The sequence below is a fragment of the Solanum tuberosum genome, unplaced genomic scaffold, assembly GCF_000226075.1.
Source record: "Solanum tuberosum cultivar DM 1-3 516 R44 unplaced genomic scaffold, SolTub_3.0 scf00001, whole genome shotgun sequence".
In the NCBI taxonomy this organism is placed as follows: Eukaryota; Viridiplantae; Streptophyta; class Magnoliopsida; order Solanales; family Solanaceae; genus Solanum; species Solanum tuberosum.
In genome coordinates this window covers 4113726-4134959 of record NW_006238927.1, presented here as the reverse complement: position 1 = coordinate 4134959, position 21234 = coordinate 4113726, and the positions used below count along the sequence as shown (strand labels likewise).

At 33.9% G+C, this 21234-nt stretch overlaps 1 protein-coding gene, 2 long non-coding RNA genes and 1 pseudogene across 8 annotated transcripts; 3 read left to right on the top strand and 1 right to left on the bottom strand.

The window, feature by feature from the left end:
• The first annotated feature begins 545 nt into the window (after window positions 1–545).
• On the top strand, window positions 546–7322 carry LOC102589809 (uncharacterized). 6 transcript variants are annotated; one of them, XR_001472095.1, is made up of 8 exons: window positions 546–596; window positions 910–975; window positions 1369–1492; window positions 2000–2750; window positions 3932–3999; window positions 4213–4324; window positions 4882–4971; window positions 7063–7322. It is a non-coding gene; the product is annotated as an uncharacterized lncRNA (long non-coding RNA). The 6 variants fall into 6 exon arrangements; XR_001472114.1 differs by lacking the exon at window positions 7063–7322 and adding an exon at window positions 6892–7018; XR_001472198.1 differs by lacking the exons at window positions 4882–4971; window positions 7063–7322 and having other exon boundaries at window positions 2000–2139; window positions 2710–2750; window positions 4213–4445.
• Window positions 7323–9978: 2656 nt separating this feature from the next.
• LOC102586741 (ras-related protein RABE1a-like) lies at window positions 9979–10660 on the top strand (annotated as a pseudogene).
• Window positions 10661–10833: 173 nt separating this feature from the next.
• LOC102589475 (uncharacterized) lies at window positions 10834–13227 on the top strand. Its single transcript, XM_006337928.2, has 2 exons — window positions 10834–12544; window positions 12868–13227. Exon 1 carries the CDS (start codon window positions 11296–11298, stop codon window positions 12172–12174), a length of 879 nt encoding a protein of 292 aa, XP_006337990.2. The 5' UTR covers window positions 10834–11295; the 3' UTR covers window positions 12175–12544; window positions 12868–13227.
• A 4205-nt stretch (window positions 13228–17432) lies between these two features.
• Window positions 17433–18609, bottom strand: LOC107058288 (uncharacterized). Its single transcript, XR_001471947.1, has 2 exons — window positions 18447–18609; window positions 17433–17558 (listed from the first exon to the last, which is right to left on the bottom strand). It is a non-coding gene; the product is annotated as an uncharacterized lncRNA (long non-coding RNA).
• Window positions 18610–21234: the final 2625 nt, after the last annotated feature.

Here is a 21234-nt window from a genome sequence, read left to right as displayed (position 1 = left end):
AAAATAGGAGATATTTTTTTATTTTAAATAAAAAGAATAGAAAAGAGTTATATTAATTGTGGTAACTTTCTAATTTAAAAAAAAATCATTTAAAATATCTATTGGTTTTTTCAAATTTTAAAATTAACATTAAAATTTAATCTGTTTTTTAAAATAAAAAATAAAAAGAATAGAAAAGAGTTATATTAATTGTGGTAACTTTCTAATTTTTTTAAAAAAACGTATCTATTGATTTTTTCAAATTTTACAATTTAAATTTAATAACTAATGCAAATTAAAATTATTTTAAATTTTAAATTTTTAAAACTAAATAATGGAGAATTTTTGTGGTGCTGACATGCGTCACTTTTTCTTCTCCTATTATATTACCCTTTTATATAAGCCAACAACGTAGAGGACCAACACAACATATATTGGTTGTACAATAAGCTTTATAAAGTGTACAATAAATTTGGGGTTATTTTATTGGACATTGATTTGATGCTCTTTCTCTGTCAACACGTTTACACTGATTATTTTTAAAGCAAATTATTAGTTTTGGACTACTTTTGTTTCTCCTATTTTGTTCTCCATTCTCTTTCACCACTCAGAGCCAAGTTGGGTGATTTCTCAATTTCTTCTTCACTGATTTATTCTTTAGTCATGCTCTCTATTTTCTCTCTCCCGTGATATCTATATTCAACTACATTTAGTTCCTATGGATTTGGTGTTGTTTCAATTGCATAAATTAGGATTTTGATTTTGGTCTAATATCCGTGAGAATCTTTTAGGAAGACAAAGATTATTGTGAAACAGAAATGAGAATCTAAAATGTCGTATTTTTATGAAATTTCCTGAGTATTTGAATCTTTTCTTAACTTATTTTTCACATGCATATCTTTATTGACTGTTTTTGTGTCAATTTTATAGTCGTCAATGGCAATAAGAAAAACTCAAAGAGAATAGAGGAAGGCTATGTCAACTACATTCCTAAAGGTCAGTAATGCATTTATATTTTATCAACTATTTTTGATGATTTAGCACTAACAAAGAAATATCGTATATCATTCAATTTATTCATGATTGAAAAGGAAAATGTTCATTTCTTATCTTTTTACTTTTTGACGATTTAGCAGTAGCTGCACTGCACTTCTTAGCCCTTTGTGCTTATACTTTTTCCTGATGAAATTGCAAGACTTATTTTTAAATTTATGGTGAGTGTATTTTCTATTTAACTTATAGGTTAGTGTAAATCAAGTAAACAATAAGGTGCCGTTGAAATTACAACCTTTCATCAAAATTTGGAGAGATTCGAAACAAGTTCTCGAGTCAATTATTTACTTATAAAAGTTGCATAATTTACCTTTTTTTTTTTTTAAATTGTTGCAGAGATATTCTTCTTCTTGCGGTTTCAATTATAATTCAACTGGAGGATCTTTAGGAGTTGCCATGGTTAAGACAATGGTTGTCAAAATATAGTGACAGGTTTCTACTCAATCAAGGTCTATCGAAGGTGATTGTTTCTCACATTTTTTCTATTAAATGAGTTGTATTAGTGGTTCTAGGTCGTTAAGATTTTGTACTTTCATGTCGCTATTGGAAGTTCTCAAGCATTACAAACTATGCCTAAAATTTAAATAATTGAGAAAAGATATATTGTTTTATCAGGAATAGGTTGTTGTTGATCATTAAGTATATAATCTTATGTAAATACACTGTAAAGGATTAAGAAAAGGAAGAATAAAGTGTTCTAGATGATGAGAAATATGTCATTAGAAGTAAAATGCAAGAAACTAAATGTACCGTCTCTTCCTATGAGTCAACGACTTTTGGCAGAGCACTTTGACGTTGAAGTAGTAAATGATGCAATTGACGCAACTCTCATACTTAAGGCAATGTAGGTTAGTGAAAACATTGGTCTAGAAGGACAAACAACACCTTCTGCTTATGATGAACCACTTTCAGTATCTCAAAAGCATTCATTTATAGTGGACATAGTTTTTCTTTTGGTTGTTTGTAGGTACAGATGCAGAGTTAAACTAGCCCTTTTGTGAGTTTGTGGCCTGTTCTCTACATCTTGCAAAATGGACAGTGTGAGATATCTCAACCATGTTGTAGATAGGAGAATCAAAGCCATTGATTTAATATGCTTCGACAGAGGTACTACATATAATTGTTGGTATAGTTATATAACCCCCACAATAGTTGCCAACTATTTACGCCTCTTGCTGGTTGACATTCTTCAGTTTTCTTCTTTCCCTTTTGTGTTATCTCCATTGCAACATATGTACAACAAGAGTTTTTTACAGGTTTTGAAATTTGCATTGATTACTTCGCATAAATTTTCACCTCATTTCAAACTTAAAATTAATTAATACCAGAATTTTCTATCGGTACTAAAAGCGAGTTTGAAAAGAAAATGTAATTGTTTTGATTTAATTTTTTTCTGCAGAACATTTTGTTATCCACTTTTAGGGAATAATGATCACTCCAGTTGACTTATGAATGTGGATCAAGTTTCAATACCTACACCCATGCAAATTCATGTTAAAATAATAGTTACATTATGTGTCTGAATTATTTTCCTGGTCTTTCATCTAATTTGGTAAAGTTTGTCTTTTTTTGATACGATACTTGAAGAAGTTAGCTACTCAAACATGAGTTACTGTGACTTGTTCGATATGAGCTAAACTTCAAGGTTTAAAATCTTAGCTTTTGTTGTGATGCAAGAGCTGAGGCCAAATTTTGAGGATTGTGGATACGTTTCTAAGGTAAACACCACTGAAATGTCACCTAAACTGTCATGCACAAGTATAATCTCTGCATGACGATCTTGTGTTACTGTGTCATATCGTGACTATTACTGTGTTAAGAGTTCTTAATTTCCTGGACATTCTCTTTTAGTTTCATGTCATGTTTGATTGTTTGTAGTGCATCCAAGATCATTATTTGTATGCATAGTAATTGAATAGAAAGTTCCTGTCAAATCTTTAAAGTTGCATTTTGTACATTCATGTCTGATGCTGATTTAAATCCTTCTAACGATACAATAACATATTATGAGTTATGAAGGTAGAGAGGCTATTTCCGATAAGACAATCCTTCTAATGATATATTTAGAAAATTTAATTATCTTTTATTAAATTTTAACTATTGAAAAATGCTAAAACTGTTTGAGTGATTTACTTGCATCAAATACTATAAGTGCACACATGCTTCATTTGCTACGTAGTGCCGACACATTTATGATCAAATTTAATCAGCAACATTCCACTTTAACCTCACAAACTCCACTAATAAGTACCACCACATCTTTTCCTTCAATCAACCATAAACTACCAAAAACAGAAAAAAGCTCCCATCCATAGGTCACCAACAACCACCACACAAACCCTACATCTGAGGCCTTGAATCAATTTGCACAGTCGGTGGCTCGAGATTTTGGTTAGCTTTTTTAGTTCCCGTTTAAGATTTCATCAGTATTGTCACTCCTGTTTCGCTCAATGGTCTTTTAATTGTATAAATTTTTATCTAAGTGATCAAATGAGGTCCATTTCTTTCACTTCTCTGTGAGATACTCACCCACTTCACTCATTTCATTTCCTATAAATGGATCAACTTGCTTACTATTTGTTATATGGTCTGCTTCTATTGATCTTTTTCTCAAGCATACATCCCTTTTGTTTTAATTGTGCCTTGGGTTAGTTGCTTCTCTATGCTTTACCTTCTCTGCTGTGTTTTATTTAATCTTGTGATGTGTTTTTTTTTTTAAATCCTCGATTATTAATATAAGTCCTACAAGCTTACTTTTCCACGTACGATCAAATGACATCTAACGAATGGTGTGATTCAAATTATGTGTGGTGATCCTATATTGCATAATTATTCAATAGCATTTGAAATACCACATGCGTTATCTTGACTCTTATTGTTCTTGTAAAAACACCATCAGACAATGGTTTGAGAGATGGTTCAGTGTCCCTTAGGGAGCATGGCATATAATGCCACTTTGCGGCATATGTAAGCACTCTCTTCCTCTCTTTTTTTTCTTCTATTAGGTTTTCTTTAAAGCTTGCTAGGTGTATAATAGACATTTATGTACATGGCTTTTAGCATCCTTCGTTATTGAAGTATGTGAAAATAGACTATGCTTTTACCCGGTCTTCCACATTTTCGAGCAAGAAAATTCATAACCGTTGGTTGGTTTTAAAATCTTATATTTCATATTTGCAGGTTGCATGTCATAAGAGAAGAACTTCAAGAGGTTTCCATTTACATGCGTTTGAGATTTCAAATGGAGATTGGTTTGAAATGGCTCAAAACAGACTTAGTATAAGTTTAGAAGGTGAATTATATAATTTTCAAAATGCCAAGTTTGTGTAATTATATTTCAAGTGATGATATGTGAAATGCATTTTGTATACAATATTATAGTTGAAATAATGATAGGTGAAATACCTTTTGTATATATTTAGCTAAAATAAATAACTTTATTAATCATATTGGGCCCGTGCGATGCACGGGCTTGCCTTGCTAGTATAGATAAATTAGAAGAGTCAGTCACTCTGTTGGTATCAACATGTGTGTGCTTTATGTCAAATTTCAATTTAGAAAGGATATTATCGTCATTTTCATTAACTGCTCAGTTCTCAATATTGTGCCATCTGATTTTGATTGCCACCACATTGTAACACGTGGCTATGCACTTCCTTTTCCTTTCCTCTTTTCTTGTTTTTGAATTTTAATCAATTTCTATCCGGTACTTTTTGTTGTAATAAGTAAAGGGGAAAAGGAGATATGAGAGTGTTTTTTTTGTTCTTCAATGCGAAATTTGATTCTGAATTTTGGATACTCAAGTGAACTCAAATTTCAAAATCACCCTTTGTTTTTTATTGTTCATAGATATTTTGTTTTCCACAATTGTTCGTCTTCAAGCTTCTCCCAATACTCATTTTCATCTTCAATCTTCTCCAAGTACGCTGCAACTTTGAGGTAATTTTTTGTTGTCCTTCTGAATTCCTCTTCAATTTCTTTTTTAGATTTGATTCATGAAATTCTAATTTTCATATGTTATTTTTCTTGATTTTCTTGTGGGCTTCAATTATGAGTTGATGTAGTTTGATATCTGAGAAGAATCCTAAATGACATAATGAATATTCAAAGACCCATTAAAAAACAAACGGAATAGGACCAAAATACCCTGAACTATGCGAAAAGGTCTAAAAAACCCTTCATCCACAAAAATATCTTTCTAATCATCTTTTTTGTCTAAAAATATCATTTCATTCACCTTTTTGGCTCGCTCATACCTTGAAACTAGCAACCCTTTCTTTTTTTTTCTTTTTTTAAATGTTATTATGTTTCATTTTCTTATTAGATGAAATAAATTCCCCATCTCTATTAGATTTTTTCCCATAATTTAAAAAATTCAAAAAAACTAGTAATTTTTTTATTTGCTATAGCTTTTTCTTTTTAATTTTTTAAGGTCATGAAGAAGATATATTATTTTGGTTTAAATAAATTATGAGAAAAATCTATAAAAACTTTTTAAGTAATTTTTTTTTTTTTTTGCACCTTCCTTTCTGTAAATTAATGTTATGGTAAAAATAAAGAAAACTATTCAAATTTCATGAAATGAAAATTAAAGAAAGCTAATACGGTATTAAAAAAATTACTTTGATTCTTACAAGATTGATTTTCTTTTTGTCTAAATGGAATATAAGTATGTGCAGCAATATTTTTGAAATTATCGAAATATGTTTTGTTGTAACTTTAGATATTTTTAAAAAATTCTTTGTATATTTTTCTCCATAATTGATCCAATTCAAAATAATATACCTGCTTCATGTCTTCCAAAAAAAATAAGCTACAACAAATACATAAAACAATTAGTTTTTTCAAAATATCTTTTAATTTTTTCCTCATAATTTATCCAAGTCAAAATAATATTCTTCTTCGTGACCACAAAACAAACTTTAAAAAATTATAGCAAATATAAAAAAAAAAACACTAGATTTATTAATTATTATTTTTTGGGTCTTGAAGAGTAGAAAAAATCTAGTAGAAGTGGGTTATATTACCTCCAATAAGAAAATGGCACATAATAAATAATTTTTTAAAAATAAAATAAAGAGAGGATTGTTAGCTTCAAAGGTATAAATGAGCCAAAATATGAATGGAAGAGTATTTTTAGATCAAAAGATTAATAGAAGAGTATTTTTAGACCAAAAGATAAGGGTATTTTTACACTTTTTCCTATAGTTCAAGAATATTTTTTTGCCCTTTTTCGAAAAGCAAAAAACAAATCAATCACAAAAAAATAAAACGAACCAAACTTCAATATAATATATGGTTGCTTATGGAGATTTGGTACTAAAGGTAGGAAAACTGAGCACGGACCCGACAAATTAGATTATGATACATTACTCGATTTTAAGACCATTAAGTTTATAAAGAACTGAATTAGCTTTTTGGATTATCTTTCAATTTAACGCAGAAAAAAGGAAGAGACGAAGTTTTATCCCCATCAGCTTGCACTTGAATTATTTTCATATCCATATGTTTCTAAGCTATTCCATAGGAGCAGAGTTTTACCCTGTGCGTACCCAAAGGATAGCGATCGCGAATTTCCCTTGTCATAAAAAAAATAAAATATTGTGTCTAAAATTTTTTATTTGGATGGTAAGAAGTTCACTTTATTTGCAGTTTAGGAAGTATGGAATTAAGAGGGACTCTCTTTTTTTTACAAGGGTAGGAAGTTTGAAGTAGTGTGACAAAAATCTAATCTTTAAGTCTCTCATTCTTCCATATTCATCTTATTGCTACTCTGTTGTTGGAAATCTGTTTTAGTTATTGAAGAACCAACTCGCAACTACAAATTGTCTCAATTGATATATACTCCCTTGATTCTAGAACATTGTTTCAAGATTGGAAATGCAATTTCTTTGAAGTGGTAGAAGTGATTATTTGAGCATTTAATTTCATTATTTATAAGGTAAAAAACTTGCTCCAATTTGCAATTCTAATTTCTTTTTCTTTTTATGTTTGTGCATTGTTGCCATCAATTGTAACTTCATTTAACAGTATAGAAAAGTCAACTGATGATAAGCTTGATTTGTGTTACAAACTTCATCTTCTCGAGGATACAAACACAACTATCTACACAGTTTAGTTTTTGAAGCTGCTTTAGAGACGACAATAAATCAATAACTACTCCAAATTTAAGAAATTGTACTAATTAAGGACAGTTGTAGTACAAATAAATATGAATATTACTAACTTATTGTTCATGAAGCTAAGTAATAGCTTAATAGTGGCATGGGAATAAAAAAATTTGTTTTCTATTTTCCCCCCCTCTCGTTATTATTAACTAGTAATTGGAATTATGTATATTTATTCTACATATATAGTGATGATTACACTTTGCATAAGATTGGATGATTTTTTGCTTTTATGGCCAACTTGAGTTAATTGTGGTGCCAAATCGGTAAAGAAATTAAAACTTGCTTTCAAAACAACCCATTACTAAAATTAGTTTATATGGCCCCAAGCGAACCTTTGCCCTGACTCAACTCTCAATGGAAGACTTACTCAACAATAAAGGAAACTCAAATGTAACTCAACTCATAAAGACATCATTACTAAAATTAGTTTAACTCAATGTAGTCTGAAATACTCAATAAAATAATTGTTCAACTCAAGTCTTTAAACATCACAAAGTAAATAAAAAAGACTCCTCAACTACTACTATCTATGAAGCCTCTAATAACTATGATAGACGTCGGGACAAGACCCACAACATCTTAATAAGACTGAAAATAAAAGCGAAATCCTTCGGAAGCAAGGAGGCTCACCAAAGCAACTCTGGAACTGCAAATGGTATCAACGGAGCGCCTGTTGTCGTTGATGACCCTGGTTACCTGTATCTGCATCATGAAAGATGCAGGTCAAATGGCGTCAGTACATGGAATGTACGAGCATGCAAGGGAAACTCTAAAGCACAGCCATAAGCTTGAACTGATAAAAAGGAAGAACATACTCACCTCAACTCAACTCAACTCAACTCAAAGATACTCAAACTCAGAAGTACTCAACTCAGTTCAATATAAAGCAACAATAAAGATGCATTATAGAGAAAGCTTTTAAAACAGTAGATAATAACTCAAATGTATTTAAAAACATACAAAAGTCCAAATTAGGTCGTTATAGGTCAATAACGATTGGAAAATATTTGTCGTCATCGGTCGCTAAAAGCTTCGTCGTTGAAAGTTAACGACCGGATTTAAACAGTAGATAATAACTCAAATGTATTTAAAAACATACAAAAGTCCAAATCAGGTCGTTATAGGTCAATAACGACTGGAAAATATTTGGTCGTCATCGGTCACTAAAAGCTCCGTCGTTGAAAGTTAACGACCGGATTTTGAATTCGGTAAAGTTAACGATCGAATTTTGAATCCGGTCGTTAAAGATCCTTTAGCGATGGAAAAAATTCCGGTTGTTATCTTTCATTTCAACGACCGGTTTACCCTACGCTAATTGTTAAATTTTCCTTCGCTCATGCTCATTCAATTATTTGACAATTTCCCTATCCTACTGAGAAATTTTAACACACATAATTAGATAAAAATTTAAAATTTTCACTATAGTAATTGTATAGTAACTATTATTTCAAAAACTAGCATACATGTGTGTATATACACATACACATCCAAAAATATATCAAAATAACCCACATTCATATAAAATTACATTGTTAATTACAAAGAAAAGAGGAATCACATCACTAAAATATATGCCCCTTACCAATTGTACGAAATTAGTTTTAGCAAATTCTGAAAATGAGAAAATAAAAATATAGCATATGTACAGCTGGTGCATGTGGATTAATCTTGGTGGCACATCCAGCAGAATGAACATTCCATCTCTTTCATTTGTAAGAGTTTGGATTTCTTTGGTCATGACTCCCAAATTCACTTGCTCCAGCCGTGGCGTACTTTTGAGTCATTGATCTTGCCTTGTAGTTAAATGCTTGCCGATTGTATTTGTACTCTGTTCTCTGCGAACAATAGAGATTACGAGCACATTACAATCAAACAGGATAGGTTCTAGTATAAGTAACCACAGTACAAGAATATTAACTCACCAAGTCATGCATTAACCCATCATCAGGATTTGGCTCACTTAGTAAGAAACCTATACTTGTTAAGACAGTTGAAATGTTCAAAGATGGCTGCCATGCTCCCTGGTTTATTCACACGACCACCCCTATAAGAATTGCTCAAGAGACGCAAACTTTTGTTAAATTTACGAGAGTTATTATAGAATGGTAGATATCAAATATTGCATGCACGCAGAAAACGGATATATCAGAGATCGAAAAACAATATAATAAACAGGAAAGTTATGGTGTTTAAGTTAAGCCATCATTCTGTAATAAGTGAGTAGTATTTTAGCATGTGAAGACTCTTAAACATTAGTTCCCTATGTGTGAAGTCTAATAAGATATTTCAAGCAGAATGAATACCATTACTTGATCAATAATATAGAAGAAAATTGCTAGAAATATTTCCTACAGAGAAGATTTGACCTTTTGATGCATAACCAGAAAGCATAAGCTATCAGCAGTTGTGACCATTGTCATAAGATAGAAAGAAATTGATTTGACTAAAATTCGTGCATACAACTTTCATCGAGTACGACTTTCCGCAAAATTCTATATGTATCTAAAGCACATAAGGTAGATTCATTTGGAAACCATTAAAAGAGCAAGAGTGCTTGCGTACTTTATTCCTTAAAAGTAAAAAAATATTGTATGGGTGCAGTCTTTATACCTTATTCAGCTCAAACATATTTCATATCTTTCTTCTCTTCCCCTTTCACTCTTCTCTGATCCCGGGTTGGAGCTCCCCTTCATCATTTCCTGAGAAAAAACTTTAATAGTCGCTCCACCCACTACAACTCGAGTTGATTACGATTACCTCATCAAACTATTATTGATCCGCAACAGCGGTGTGGATAAGAACCATAGAGCTTGATAGTGAACGAATTAAACTACTAATTTAAGATGCCATTGGTCAGTAGTGCTTCAGAATAATTAGAAACTGCTTACGACCATGGAGCCATGGGTATATTGCTGGTATACAATGTAACTAATTATGAGTCATATATTAACAACATCATCAACTGGATTAGAAAAATTAAACAACATGCTTCCGACAGTGTCAACAAAATTATGATCGGTAACAAGGCTGACATGGACGAAAGCAAAAGGGTTATTCCTACATCCAAAGGTCAAGCACTTGCTGATGAATATGACATTAAATTATTAAAAACTAGTGCCAAGAAAAATATGAATGTTGACGAGGTTATATTTTTCTTAGGTTGGGATATAAAACAAAAGCTTGCCGAATCTGACTCAAAGGCTTATCCTCACGCCATCAGGATAAATCAACCAGACCAGAGAACAGGATCTTCACAGGGCGCCTAAAAATCAGCTTCTTGTTGTTTTTAATATATTGATAGCAGCAAATGAAGTCAGGATGGGAAAAATATCCTTAAAATGACCATTTTAGTGGGAGGGTTTAACCTTGTGTTTGTTATAACATTCTCACTGTATTTCCCTCTATACAACTATATCTTTCAATATCTATTTGTATTTGGTGGCAGCTCTTAGTATTTGCAAAATTTGATTATTATATGCTCACCAGTTTTTGACTTATATAAATGAAGGGACAAGCTGCATTCAATACCTTATTCAGGAAAATAAGAAAATTAATTTGAAAGTACAAGACAATAGTTTAAAATTTACGAAATTGTTAAGAATACACAAACCTTGAACTCACATTCATCAATGGTGAAGACATATTCAGAGAGAAAGAAGAGTTGTTCAGACAATGAGACAAAAGGCACTTTGAAGAATGCAAAGTGTTTTAAGCCTTGGAATAGTCAGCAGCAACGTAGCACAGATCAAGCCCTTAATACTGATTTAGTCAAAGAAAAGATCTGTGTCGTCCACATCAGTGACTTCAGGAAGTTTCCTTACAAAGCACGTGACAAGCACAAGCTTGGCATAGACAAGGAGTAAAGTTTGTTAGGAAAATTGTGCATAGCCAATAGGAATATTACAAGTAGGATAGAATTTTAACATTATTTATTTTCTTATTATAATACTTGTATATATACTTGAATGATGGAACAGTAATGTAACACGAGAAAATTTCCACATTGTTTCTTGATAAATTTCTACATGGTATCAAAGCAGTGATCAAAATCCTTCCAGATTTATTCAAAATCTGTTCTTTTCTCGTTTGAGCAATGGGTGATCCATCGACAACACTTGCTGCTATAACAACTGTTGCAGGCAGCTCAACATCAACATCCATTGATTCCAATCATCCTTATCACCTTCATCCATCAGATTCACCAGGTATGACACTCATCAACACTCATTTCGATGGAAAGGGTTATCAAGGGTGGAAGAGATCTGTTTTCATTGCTCTTTCAGCCAAAAATAAGTTGGGTTTCATCAGTGGATCTGCAGCAGCACCATCTAGTGATTCTCCAGATCTACAAGTCTGGAGCAGATGTAATGACATGGTTACATCTTGGCTTTTGAATTCACTGTCAAAGGAGATTGCAGATAGTGTCATCTACTCAAAAATTGCTAGGGATCTCTGGATAAGTTTGGAGCAGCGGTTTGGTCAATCCAATGGAGCAAAGCTATTTCACCTACAACAAGAACTCAGCAGGTTAACACAAGGAAATAACAACATTGCAGGCTATTTCACACAACTAAAAAGGTTATGGGATGAGTTGGATTCCCTAAACTCAAACATTAAGTGTGGTTGTGTGTGTGTTTGTGAGGGAAAACAGAAGCTGGAGAAGTCTTTGCAATATGAAAGGCTCATCAAATTCCTTATGGGATTAAACGACACATATTCACATGCCAGAGGTAATATTTTGATGATTAACCCCTTGCCTAACATTAACCTTGCATACTCCTTGATTTTACAGGATGAACATCAAAGGGAAAGCTATATGAATCCTCTCATTCCTTCTGATTCCAGTGCTTTTATGGCTGGAACTGGAGGTTTCATGACTGGGAATAGAAACCAATATAGAGGTGGAAAGCAGGTTCAAAGGACTAATGATGCTAATCAGAAATCTGGAAATCAATTCCCCAAATCTGCATAACCTCAACAGTCACAGAGGTTTCAAAATCAAAAGCTTAAAGGAAGGAGAATGAAATATAACCCTAATGTGTCATGTGATTACTGTGGAAAACAAGGACATGAAGAAATCAACTGTTACAGATTGATAGGGTATCCTGATGATTTTCAATTCACAAATAACAAAGGCTCTCAAGGACAAATTAGAGGAAATGCAGCAGTGTCTATGGAGGACTTTGAAGGAAAACACAACAACTGTAGTGGCAATGCTACACTCAATCAAGGGTACAGTAAAGAGCAATACAATCAATCTATTCACATGTTTAAACAAATGAAGATGGAAGAGTCTGCAGACACAAGTGGAGGACATGCAATTAATGCAAATGCAGTGGCTGGTACAATCTTGAAATACATTGGCTTATGTTTTTCAGTTTTAAATTCTAATAGGATAGTAGACTCAGATGCATCAGAACATATGTGCTATAATTCAAGTTGCTTCACTTTTATGTGTCTTCTTAAAGTCCCTTTGATTATTAATCTTCCTAATTGTCATACCATTCAAGTCAATCATATAGGAACAGTCTCTTTATTCTCAGATGTTGCTATAGAAAATGTTTTATATGTCCCAAGTTTCAAATTCAATCTCATGTCTGTAAATAGATTTTGTCGACAATTTCATTCTATCTTGTTCTTTACATCAAATGAGTGTGTTATGCAGGGCCCTTTAATGAGGAGGCCTCAAGTTTTTGGTGAAGCTAAGGAAGGACTCTATCTACTCCAGCCCAATGTAAAAGAGTCTAGTTTCAATCCTACCAAAGAAGTGCCAATTATGTCAAGAGATGTTCCTAGTTCTAGTTTCTTTCCTTTTAATGTTTCTAGTATGTCTGAGTCTGTCCCTAGTGGAGTTTCTTCTATATGTAGTAGTGTTGTTTCTAATGTAAAACTTTGGCACATTAGATTGGGGCATTTGCCTTTCTCATCAATGAAACATCTCAGTTCTATCTATATTTAGACTAATCTTGATTGTTTTTGTGATATATGTCCTAAAGCAAGACAATCTAGATTGCCTTTTATTATAAGTCCTTAATCTACTAAGGCCAAATTTGACCTTATTCACATTGACACATGGGACCTTATAAAGTACCCACCTATAATAACTATAGGTATTTTCTCACCATAGTGGATGATTATAGTAGAGGTGTTTGGACATATCTGTTGACAACTAAGAGCAATGCATTTTCAGTTTTGAAATGCTTCTTACAGATGGTAGAAAGGCAGTTCAACACTAAGGTGAAAGTGATAAGGTCAGATAATGCTCTGGAATTTGGGGAAAGAGTATAATTAGCCACTACTTACTTCCCAATCTCAAGGTGTAATCCATCAAACTTCATGTGTTGCCACTCCTCAACAAAATGGTGTAGTTAAGAGGAAGCATAGACATCTTTTTGAGATTGCTCGAGCTCTCTTGTTTCAATCTCATGTTCCTATGGTTTACTGGAGAGAGTGTGTTCTCACTGCCACATTTTTTATCAACAGATTGCCTTCTAGAGTCTTGCAGGGTGCTACTCCTTATGATATTTTGTATGAGAAATCACCTTCTTATCAACATCTGAAATGTTTTGGATGCTTGTGTTATGCCAACACTTTAGCTCATGGCAGGACAAAATTTGAACCAAGGGCAAAAGCATATGTGTTTCTAGGTTATCCCAGTGACCAAAAAGGGTACAAGTTAGACCTCACAAGCAAGAAAGTGTTTGTATCTAGGAATGTCTCTTTCGATGAAGAAATTTTTCCCTTTTCAATGGATCCTGCAGATCAACCATCCCACATTTTTCCTATTCCAACTGTTGTTAATGAGGTGTATAATGATTCTGATTTCCTTGCACCTACAGATTCCAGTTTCAACACAACCTCATCTTCTCAGTCAGATCATGTTGTTTGTTCTAATCCTAATTCCCCTTCCACTCCTACACCTACACATGTGACATCAACCTCTCAACCTCCTGCTCATCCTAATATCAGAAGGTCAACCAGATCCAACAAAGGTACCATGCCCAGTCATCTAAAGGACTATTTTTGCAACACCATATTTCTTAGTTCTGTAACTGATTCATGTTTTACTACACCTCCTCAACCTACTGTCCTTTCCTTTGCTGGTCTTTCTCTACCTAATCAAGTCACTCTCCAATTAGTCTCAGACATCACAGAACCTACTAGTTATGTTCAAGCCTCTACTCATCCTGGTTGGGTCAAGGCCATGCAAGAAGAACTTGCAGCCTTAGAATCCAACCATACTTGGGATGTAGTTTGTCTTCCTCTTGGTAGAAAAGCACTTCCTTGTAAGTGGGTTTACAAGATTAAACATCATGCAGATGGTTCTCTAGAAAGGCTAAAGGCACGATTGGTCATTAGAGGTGCTATTCAAAATGAGGGAATAGATTTCAATGAAACTTTTTCCCCCGTGGTCAAGATGACCCCTGTCAGGTGTTTGCTTTCTATTGCAGCTAAAAAGAATTGGGTAGTGTCCCAATTTGATGTGAACAATGCCTTCTTACAAGGTGATTTGCAAGAAGAAGTATATATGAAGTTTCCAGCTGGTCTGTCTTCACCACAGCCTAATTTGGTTTGTAAACTCAAAAGGTCCCTTTATGGTTTGAAGCAAGCCTCTAGGCAATGGTATGCTAGGCTTGCTAGGGCATTAAGTTTCAAAGGTTTCACTGCATCCTTAAACGACTACTCCTTATTTTTTAAAAGAAATGGTGATCTAGTTTCCATAGTGGCAGTGTATGTGGATGACATACAGATTACAGGTGATGATGATGCAGAAATCCAATCCCTTAAATCATTTCTTCATACTGAGTTTAAAATTAAAGATCTTGGTCCTATTCACTATTTCCTCGGCATGGAAATTCTGAGAGAAGATCATGGAATTATTGTGAGTCAACGAAAATATACCTTGGATTTGCTCCAAGAGTTTGATGTCTCTCATCTGTCGCATGTTTCCTCTCCCATGGATCCCTCCTGTAAGTTGTCTGCAGATTCAGATGACTACTTGTTAGATCCTACCATTTATAGACATCTCATTGGAAAGTTGAATTATTTAACTCATACAAGGCTAGATCTATGCTTTGTTGTTTTGACTTTAAGTCAATTTATACAGAGGCCTTGCAATCTTCATTTCACTGCTGGATTAAGGGTGCTTCGTTACCTTCAAAGTAGTCCTACTCAAGGGATTTTCTTGTCTGCTTCTCCTTCATTCTCCATTTCTGCATTTTGCGATGCCGATTAGGCCTCCTGCAAGGATTCACGACGTTCCGTCAGTGGTTTCTTCATCAGTATGGGTGGATCTCCCATCTCTTAGAAATCGAAGAAACAAGCATCAGTGTCTCTTTCCTCCGCCGAAGCAGAATATAGATCGATGAGGAGATTGGTCGCAGAACTGACCTGGTTGACTCGTCTCCTGGCAGATATGTCTATTTCACCATCATTGTCGATGCCAGTGTATTCCTACAGCCAAGCGGCGATGCACATTGCTCGGAATCCAGTTTTCCATGAAAGAACGAAACACGTAGAGCTTGACTGTCACTTTGTTCGACAACAATATCTCTATGGCCTCATTTCTCTCTCCTTTGTTCCCTCCAAAGATCAACCAGCCGACATTCTCACAAAGCCTTTGTCCGCGCCTTCTCACCATCATCTTCTTCGCAAGATGGTATCACTTTGCTCCCCTCCATCTTCAGGGGGGATGTTAAGAATACACAGACCTTGAACTCACATTCATCAATGGTGAAGACATATTCAGAGAGAAAGAAGAGTTGTTCAGACAATGAGACAAAAGGCACTTTGAAGAATGCAAAGTGTTTTAAGCCTTGGAATAGTCAGCAGAAACGTGGCACAGATCAGGCCCTTAATACTGATTTAGTCAAAGAAAAGATCTGTGTCGTCCACATCAGTGACTTCAGGAAGTTTCCTTACAAAGCACGTGACAAGCACAAGCTTGGCATAGACAAGGAATAAAGTTTGTTAGGAAAATTGTACATAGCCAATAGGAATATTACAAGTAGGATAGAATTTTAACATTATTTATTTTCTTATTATAATACTTGTATATATACTTGAATGATGGTACAGTAATGGAACATGAGAAAATTTCCACATTGTCTCTTGATAAATTTCTACATAAATAAATATAAAGAATGATTTGAAGAAAGTTTTTAGTTTTAAAAAAGGGACAAGAGTCTGAAAAATACCTCAACTTTGATCGGATTTGCTGTTGCGATACTAAACTTTCATAAGGACCTATTACCTCCCTAGACTATTTAATACCATACTTTTTACCCCCTGAACTATTTATTAGTGTATTTTAAATGTATATATATGCCCACGTGGACACATTACTATTTATAATTTTGCATTATTTTTTATGTCCACGTGGGCAAATATATATGTTTAAAATACGGTATTAAATAGTCTAGGGAGGAAAATAGGGTCCTCATAAAAGTTTAGTATCGCAACAACAAATTCGATCAAAGTTGGGGTATTTTTCAGACCCTTATCCCTTTAAAAAATATGCAAAGGGTTAAGATGAAACATTGTTTCAAGACATGAACATTAAAATATTTCATTCGAGGAATCACCATGATCGCGATAAGAGGTATTAGTAACACGGCGAATCAAAAGCACACATGAATCTACCTAACTGGAAGTATGTAGGTATAGAAACAATTCTATTTGGATCACATAGTTAACCATAAGTACAAGGTTATACATTCTAATAAGTATCTGGTTATTTGTAATCATTCCACCGAACTTTCTACCTATTAAACAGAATCCTTTGCAATTCTAACCCATAAGCATGATCAACACAGAAAATGAAAAATTAAGAACTCAAAGTACACAGAGATTAGGTAACTATATAATAATTAGGATCTCAGTTGCTCGGACTCTTCAAAAATGTCAAGGGGTGCGTGTCGGATTTGCCAAAAGTAGTGTATTTTTGGAGAACCCGACACGGGTGAGGCATCGAAAGTGAAGAGTCCGCGCAACTTAGATAGAAATCATCGATCCTCATATAATTTTCTTCCAACACCCTAAAATGAAGAATCACATGGAACCACACTAATGACTATAGTATTTCACAATTCTTACAGTTTGACTAGCACTGTCATTGTGAAAAATTTCCATATAATGATCTAAAAATACGAAAAATTGTTGAGATACATTCCCAAAAGTGTCGCCAATTGATTAAATTACAAATCTGTCAAAGAGGATGCTTTAAGACAATACCTTAGCTTCCCAGAAGTAAACATCAGTGTGCCACAAGGAGGTGAAAAGAATCTTGAGGCAGACTTCATATTTCTTTGGAGGTGCCACATCCAATTCTTTGATTACCAACGGCTTTGCCGCTTCCTATTCAAATGGAACTTCACACATTTTCATTCGCATAAACACAATTCAAACATGTTCCAAAATTGCAAAATCTGGAACCTTAACCGCTACAAAAGGTTAAGGTAGAAGTTTCCTCTGGTTCTTAAGCTAAACTAGATGTATCAACCCAGTTTGATTGCTTCTTTGGATACTCCCTTGCCCCAAATATAGTAGATTCAATTCGCACATTTGTGCTGATGATCCCAATAGAAAGTAAAGAGTCACAAGATATGCCCATTGACAACTCACATTTTTCTTCAGATTACATATCAATTAAGTCTTAAAATTCTTAGGACTTAATGTATGATGGCATTGCAATGGTCATCACATAGTTAAAGATTAGGATAGCTTTAAGTGACATGTTTGACGTGTTTTACACATCAATCTGGTTCAACATAGGATTTAACAGCAACAATGGAACCCAATTTGAGATTTCTTTGGCAAAAACATTAAATAGCTATTGTTTAGATGATGATATGGTAGTGAACCCGAAATTTTCACTAAGTGATTTAAAATTTAAAGAAGAAATCATACTAAGAAGTCAAGGGTTCAACCTCTACTATATAAATAAGACGATCTAATTTTTCGACAAAGGGGATTCGGATAAACCCCTTTCGGTACCCTAGCACCGCCCCTCTAGTGTCTCCTAAATAAACTAGATATTGTTCAACCCAATATAAAAAGAAAACTCTAAACAAATTCAAGTTGAATTCAACATCAATCGAACCACAAAAAAATTATGCTTGTATATATTTGGCAAACAATTAAGTCTATGATGAACATCCAAATACTGACAAACAATACTAGGTTATGATGAAAAGTGAATAATCAAATCCAGAAGAACATCATTGAACAACAAAAGAAACTTACCTTGATGAGAAGAAACTATTAAAATTCATCATTTTTTCAATCGGAGATGACAAGTAGAGTTGTTGTTTTAGAGCAGTTATTTTTATCCTTCAAATTGAATAAGAATTAAGTTTGCAAAACAGAGAGAGATTAATGAGGATTTTTTGGGTGGGGACGTGGGGGTGGGGATGGGGGCAGAGGGTGCGTTGGGGAAAATGAAGGAACTAATTTGTAGCACTTTTTCCTTTTATTTAATTTTAACGACCGGAAATTATACTCTTTAAGGGCTGGATATAATTCCATCATTAATATTGAATTAAAATTTAGTTTTAGCGACTAGAAAATAATTGGCCACTAATTGTACACTTATAACGACTGGATTTATGTCCCATCGTTAAGAATTGGTTGTTAAAAGTATAAGTTCTTGTAGTCTTATTTGGGAGATTCTCTAACACACAACCATCACTATGAGCTATGTGATGATACAACGTCGCCCACGCTGTCAGAATTGTCATATACCTTGTCGGAGTATAAGACATTCTCAACTAAGTGAATCCACTAAGTTATGCTTAAAAAACAATAAGGAATCATCTAAAAAGTATGACATTTTCTACCCACATTGGCATACATGGTTTATGAGGACTTTGAGTTGTCTGAACTCGTCCCCATATCGGTGCTCAATACTACTCTCAATAATAAAACTCATGCTCATATGTTTAAAAACATTTCCTTATCCTCAAACTTTGAGATTATTACTCAAAAGATTCTCTTAAAAGAGATTATACTCAAAATTCCTCATGAACTCATTTGGAAATCAATGTTTCCTCTCATTTTAAATGTAAAAACATTTACTCTTGGGAATACTTAGTTCCCATATATTCATTTTAAAAAAATGAAACTCAACTCTCCTCATCCTCATACTCAAGTACTCAAGTCTTAAAACAAGTTTTAAAAGTTTGTAAAAGACTTCTCAAAATGACTTGAAAGACTCTCTCGAACTTGACTCTTAATCTTTTCTTGAATTTGAAAAGTGAATGCAAGAGTTATGATTGATTATATATAAGATCTATCGGTGATTTATGAAGGTTTAAATAGTTAGGATTAAGAAAGGAATGAAAGTTCGACTCAAAGGAATAAGTATGAATCGAAGAATGGAAGAGAAAATGGGTTAGCGCTTCTGGCGCATCCCTTGCACGCCGCACCAGCCCTCCATTTACTAGGGCTGGTTTGTGGCGCACTGCAGGCGCAGGGATCCAGCCCTCCTAGCACATCTGGGGCGCCGCCCAAGCCCATTCCCAGAATGTTTCGACGAATTTTTCTTCTTGATTTTTGGTCCTAATTCTCCTAGAATCGATTGATTTCTAAAGTCCCTTAGATTTGAATATCCAACATAAGTAAACTAAAATCTACTCAAAAACAACTCTCAAACTCATAACAACCTCCTCAAGAACTCATCAAATCCCATTACTAAAGATCTAAGAACGAAACTTCAAGAAACTCATCAAGAACCTCAACACATGGATTATCATGGACGAAAATAACTCAAGAAACTCATGATTGGTGTGAGGGTGAACGAACCCATCACCATCAAAGCTTGCATACCTCGTTAGGATCAAATCCTTGGCGAAATCCCTCGAAGATCGCAAGAATCTTGAACGAACACTTGAACTTTCTCTTTTCTCTCGTCTTGAACTTCTCTCTAAAACCCTAAGCGTGTTTAGGAATTGTGAAAATTGATCTAAGTCAGTTTAGACCCCTAAAATATTACTAAAAACTTTTAAAGCCAATTGGGTAAGGAAAAGACCAAAATACTCATCTTTAATTCGGATGAACTTTCCTTAATCGGACATGCTGAACTCAAACGGGCATATCTCCCTCATTCGGATTCAGAATTTAGAAAACTCAGTGGCGTTGGAAAGAGGATTCAAAGACCTTCATTTGATACTTTATGGGCCACCTAACGCATTATGTACTGAAAGTTTTGGTCGTTTGAAGTTTACCCAAAACTCACAATTGAAGTCTAACTTGCACAAATCTCAAATTAGCTCTGTCCAATTTAGTTCTTTCTAAAAATAGCTCTTTCTAAGACCAATGTGTTACACTAACTTTGGGACCAAGTCAATTTCCCCCTGTAAATAGAGGGGTCCTCTTCATTGTAAAATCACACCTCAACAGAAATAATAACTCTTCTCTCTACTTTCTTCTTCTTATTATTTTATAGCTTCATAACACGTCATCAGCACGAGACTCTACGTCTTAAAAAATGAAGCTGAAGTTTGAAGAATTAATAAGGTATTATTTATTCTTTTGCTTTTAATTTTAATGGTCAATCTGACGAAACTAGAGTTCGTTACCCTTCATAGTTTGGGCGAGAATTAACTTTCATGGGTGTTGGATGCTAAATCTACATTGATGCAATGGGTCTTGGAGACACCATAAAAGAAGAAAATAAAGCATCAAAGCAAAATTGTGCGCGGATAATGATATTTTGCGTCATCATCTTGACGAGATTCTAAAAATCGAATATCTCACAGTTAAGGATCCACTTATTTTGTGGAGTAGCTTAAAAGAAAGATATGACCACTTGAAGATGGTCATACATCCAAGACACCTAAGACTACAAGACTTTAAGTCTATACATGAGTATAATTCTTTCATGTTCAACATCACTTCTCTGTTGAAACTATGTGGAGAAATGGTTAGTGAAATTGATATGATGGAAAATACGTTCTTCACTTTTCATGCCTCGAATGTGCTTCTGCAGCAAAAATATTGAGAGAAAGGTTTCAAAAAGTATTCTAAACTAATT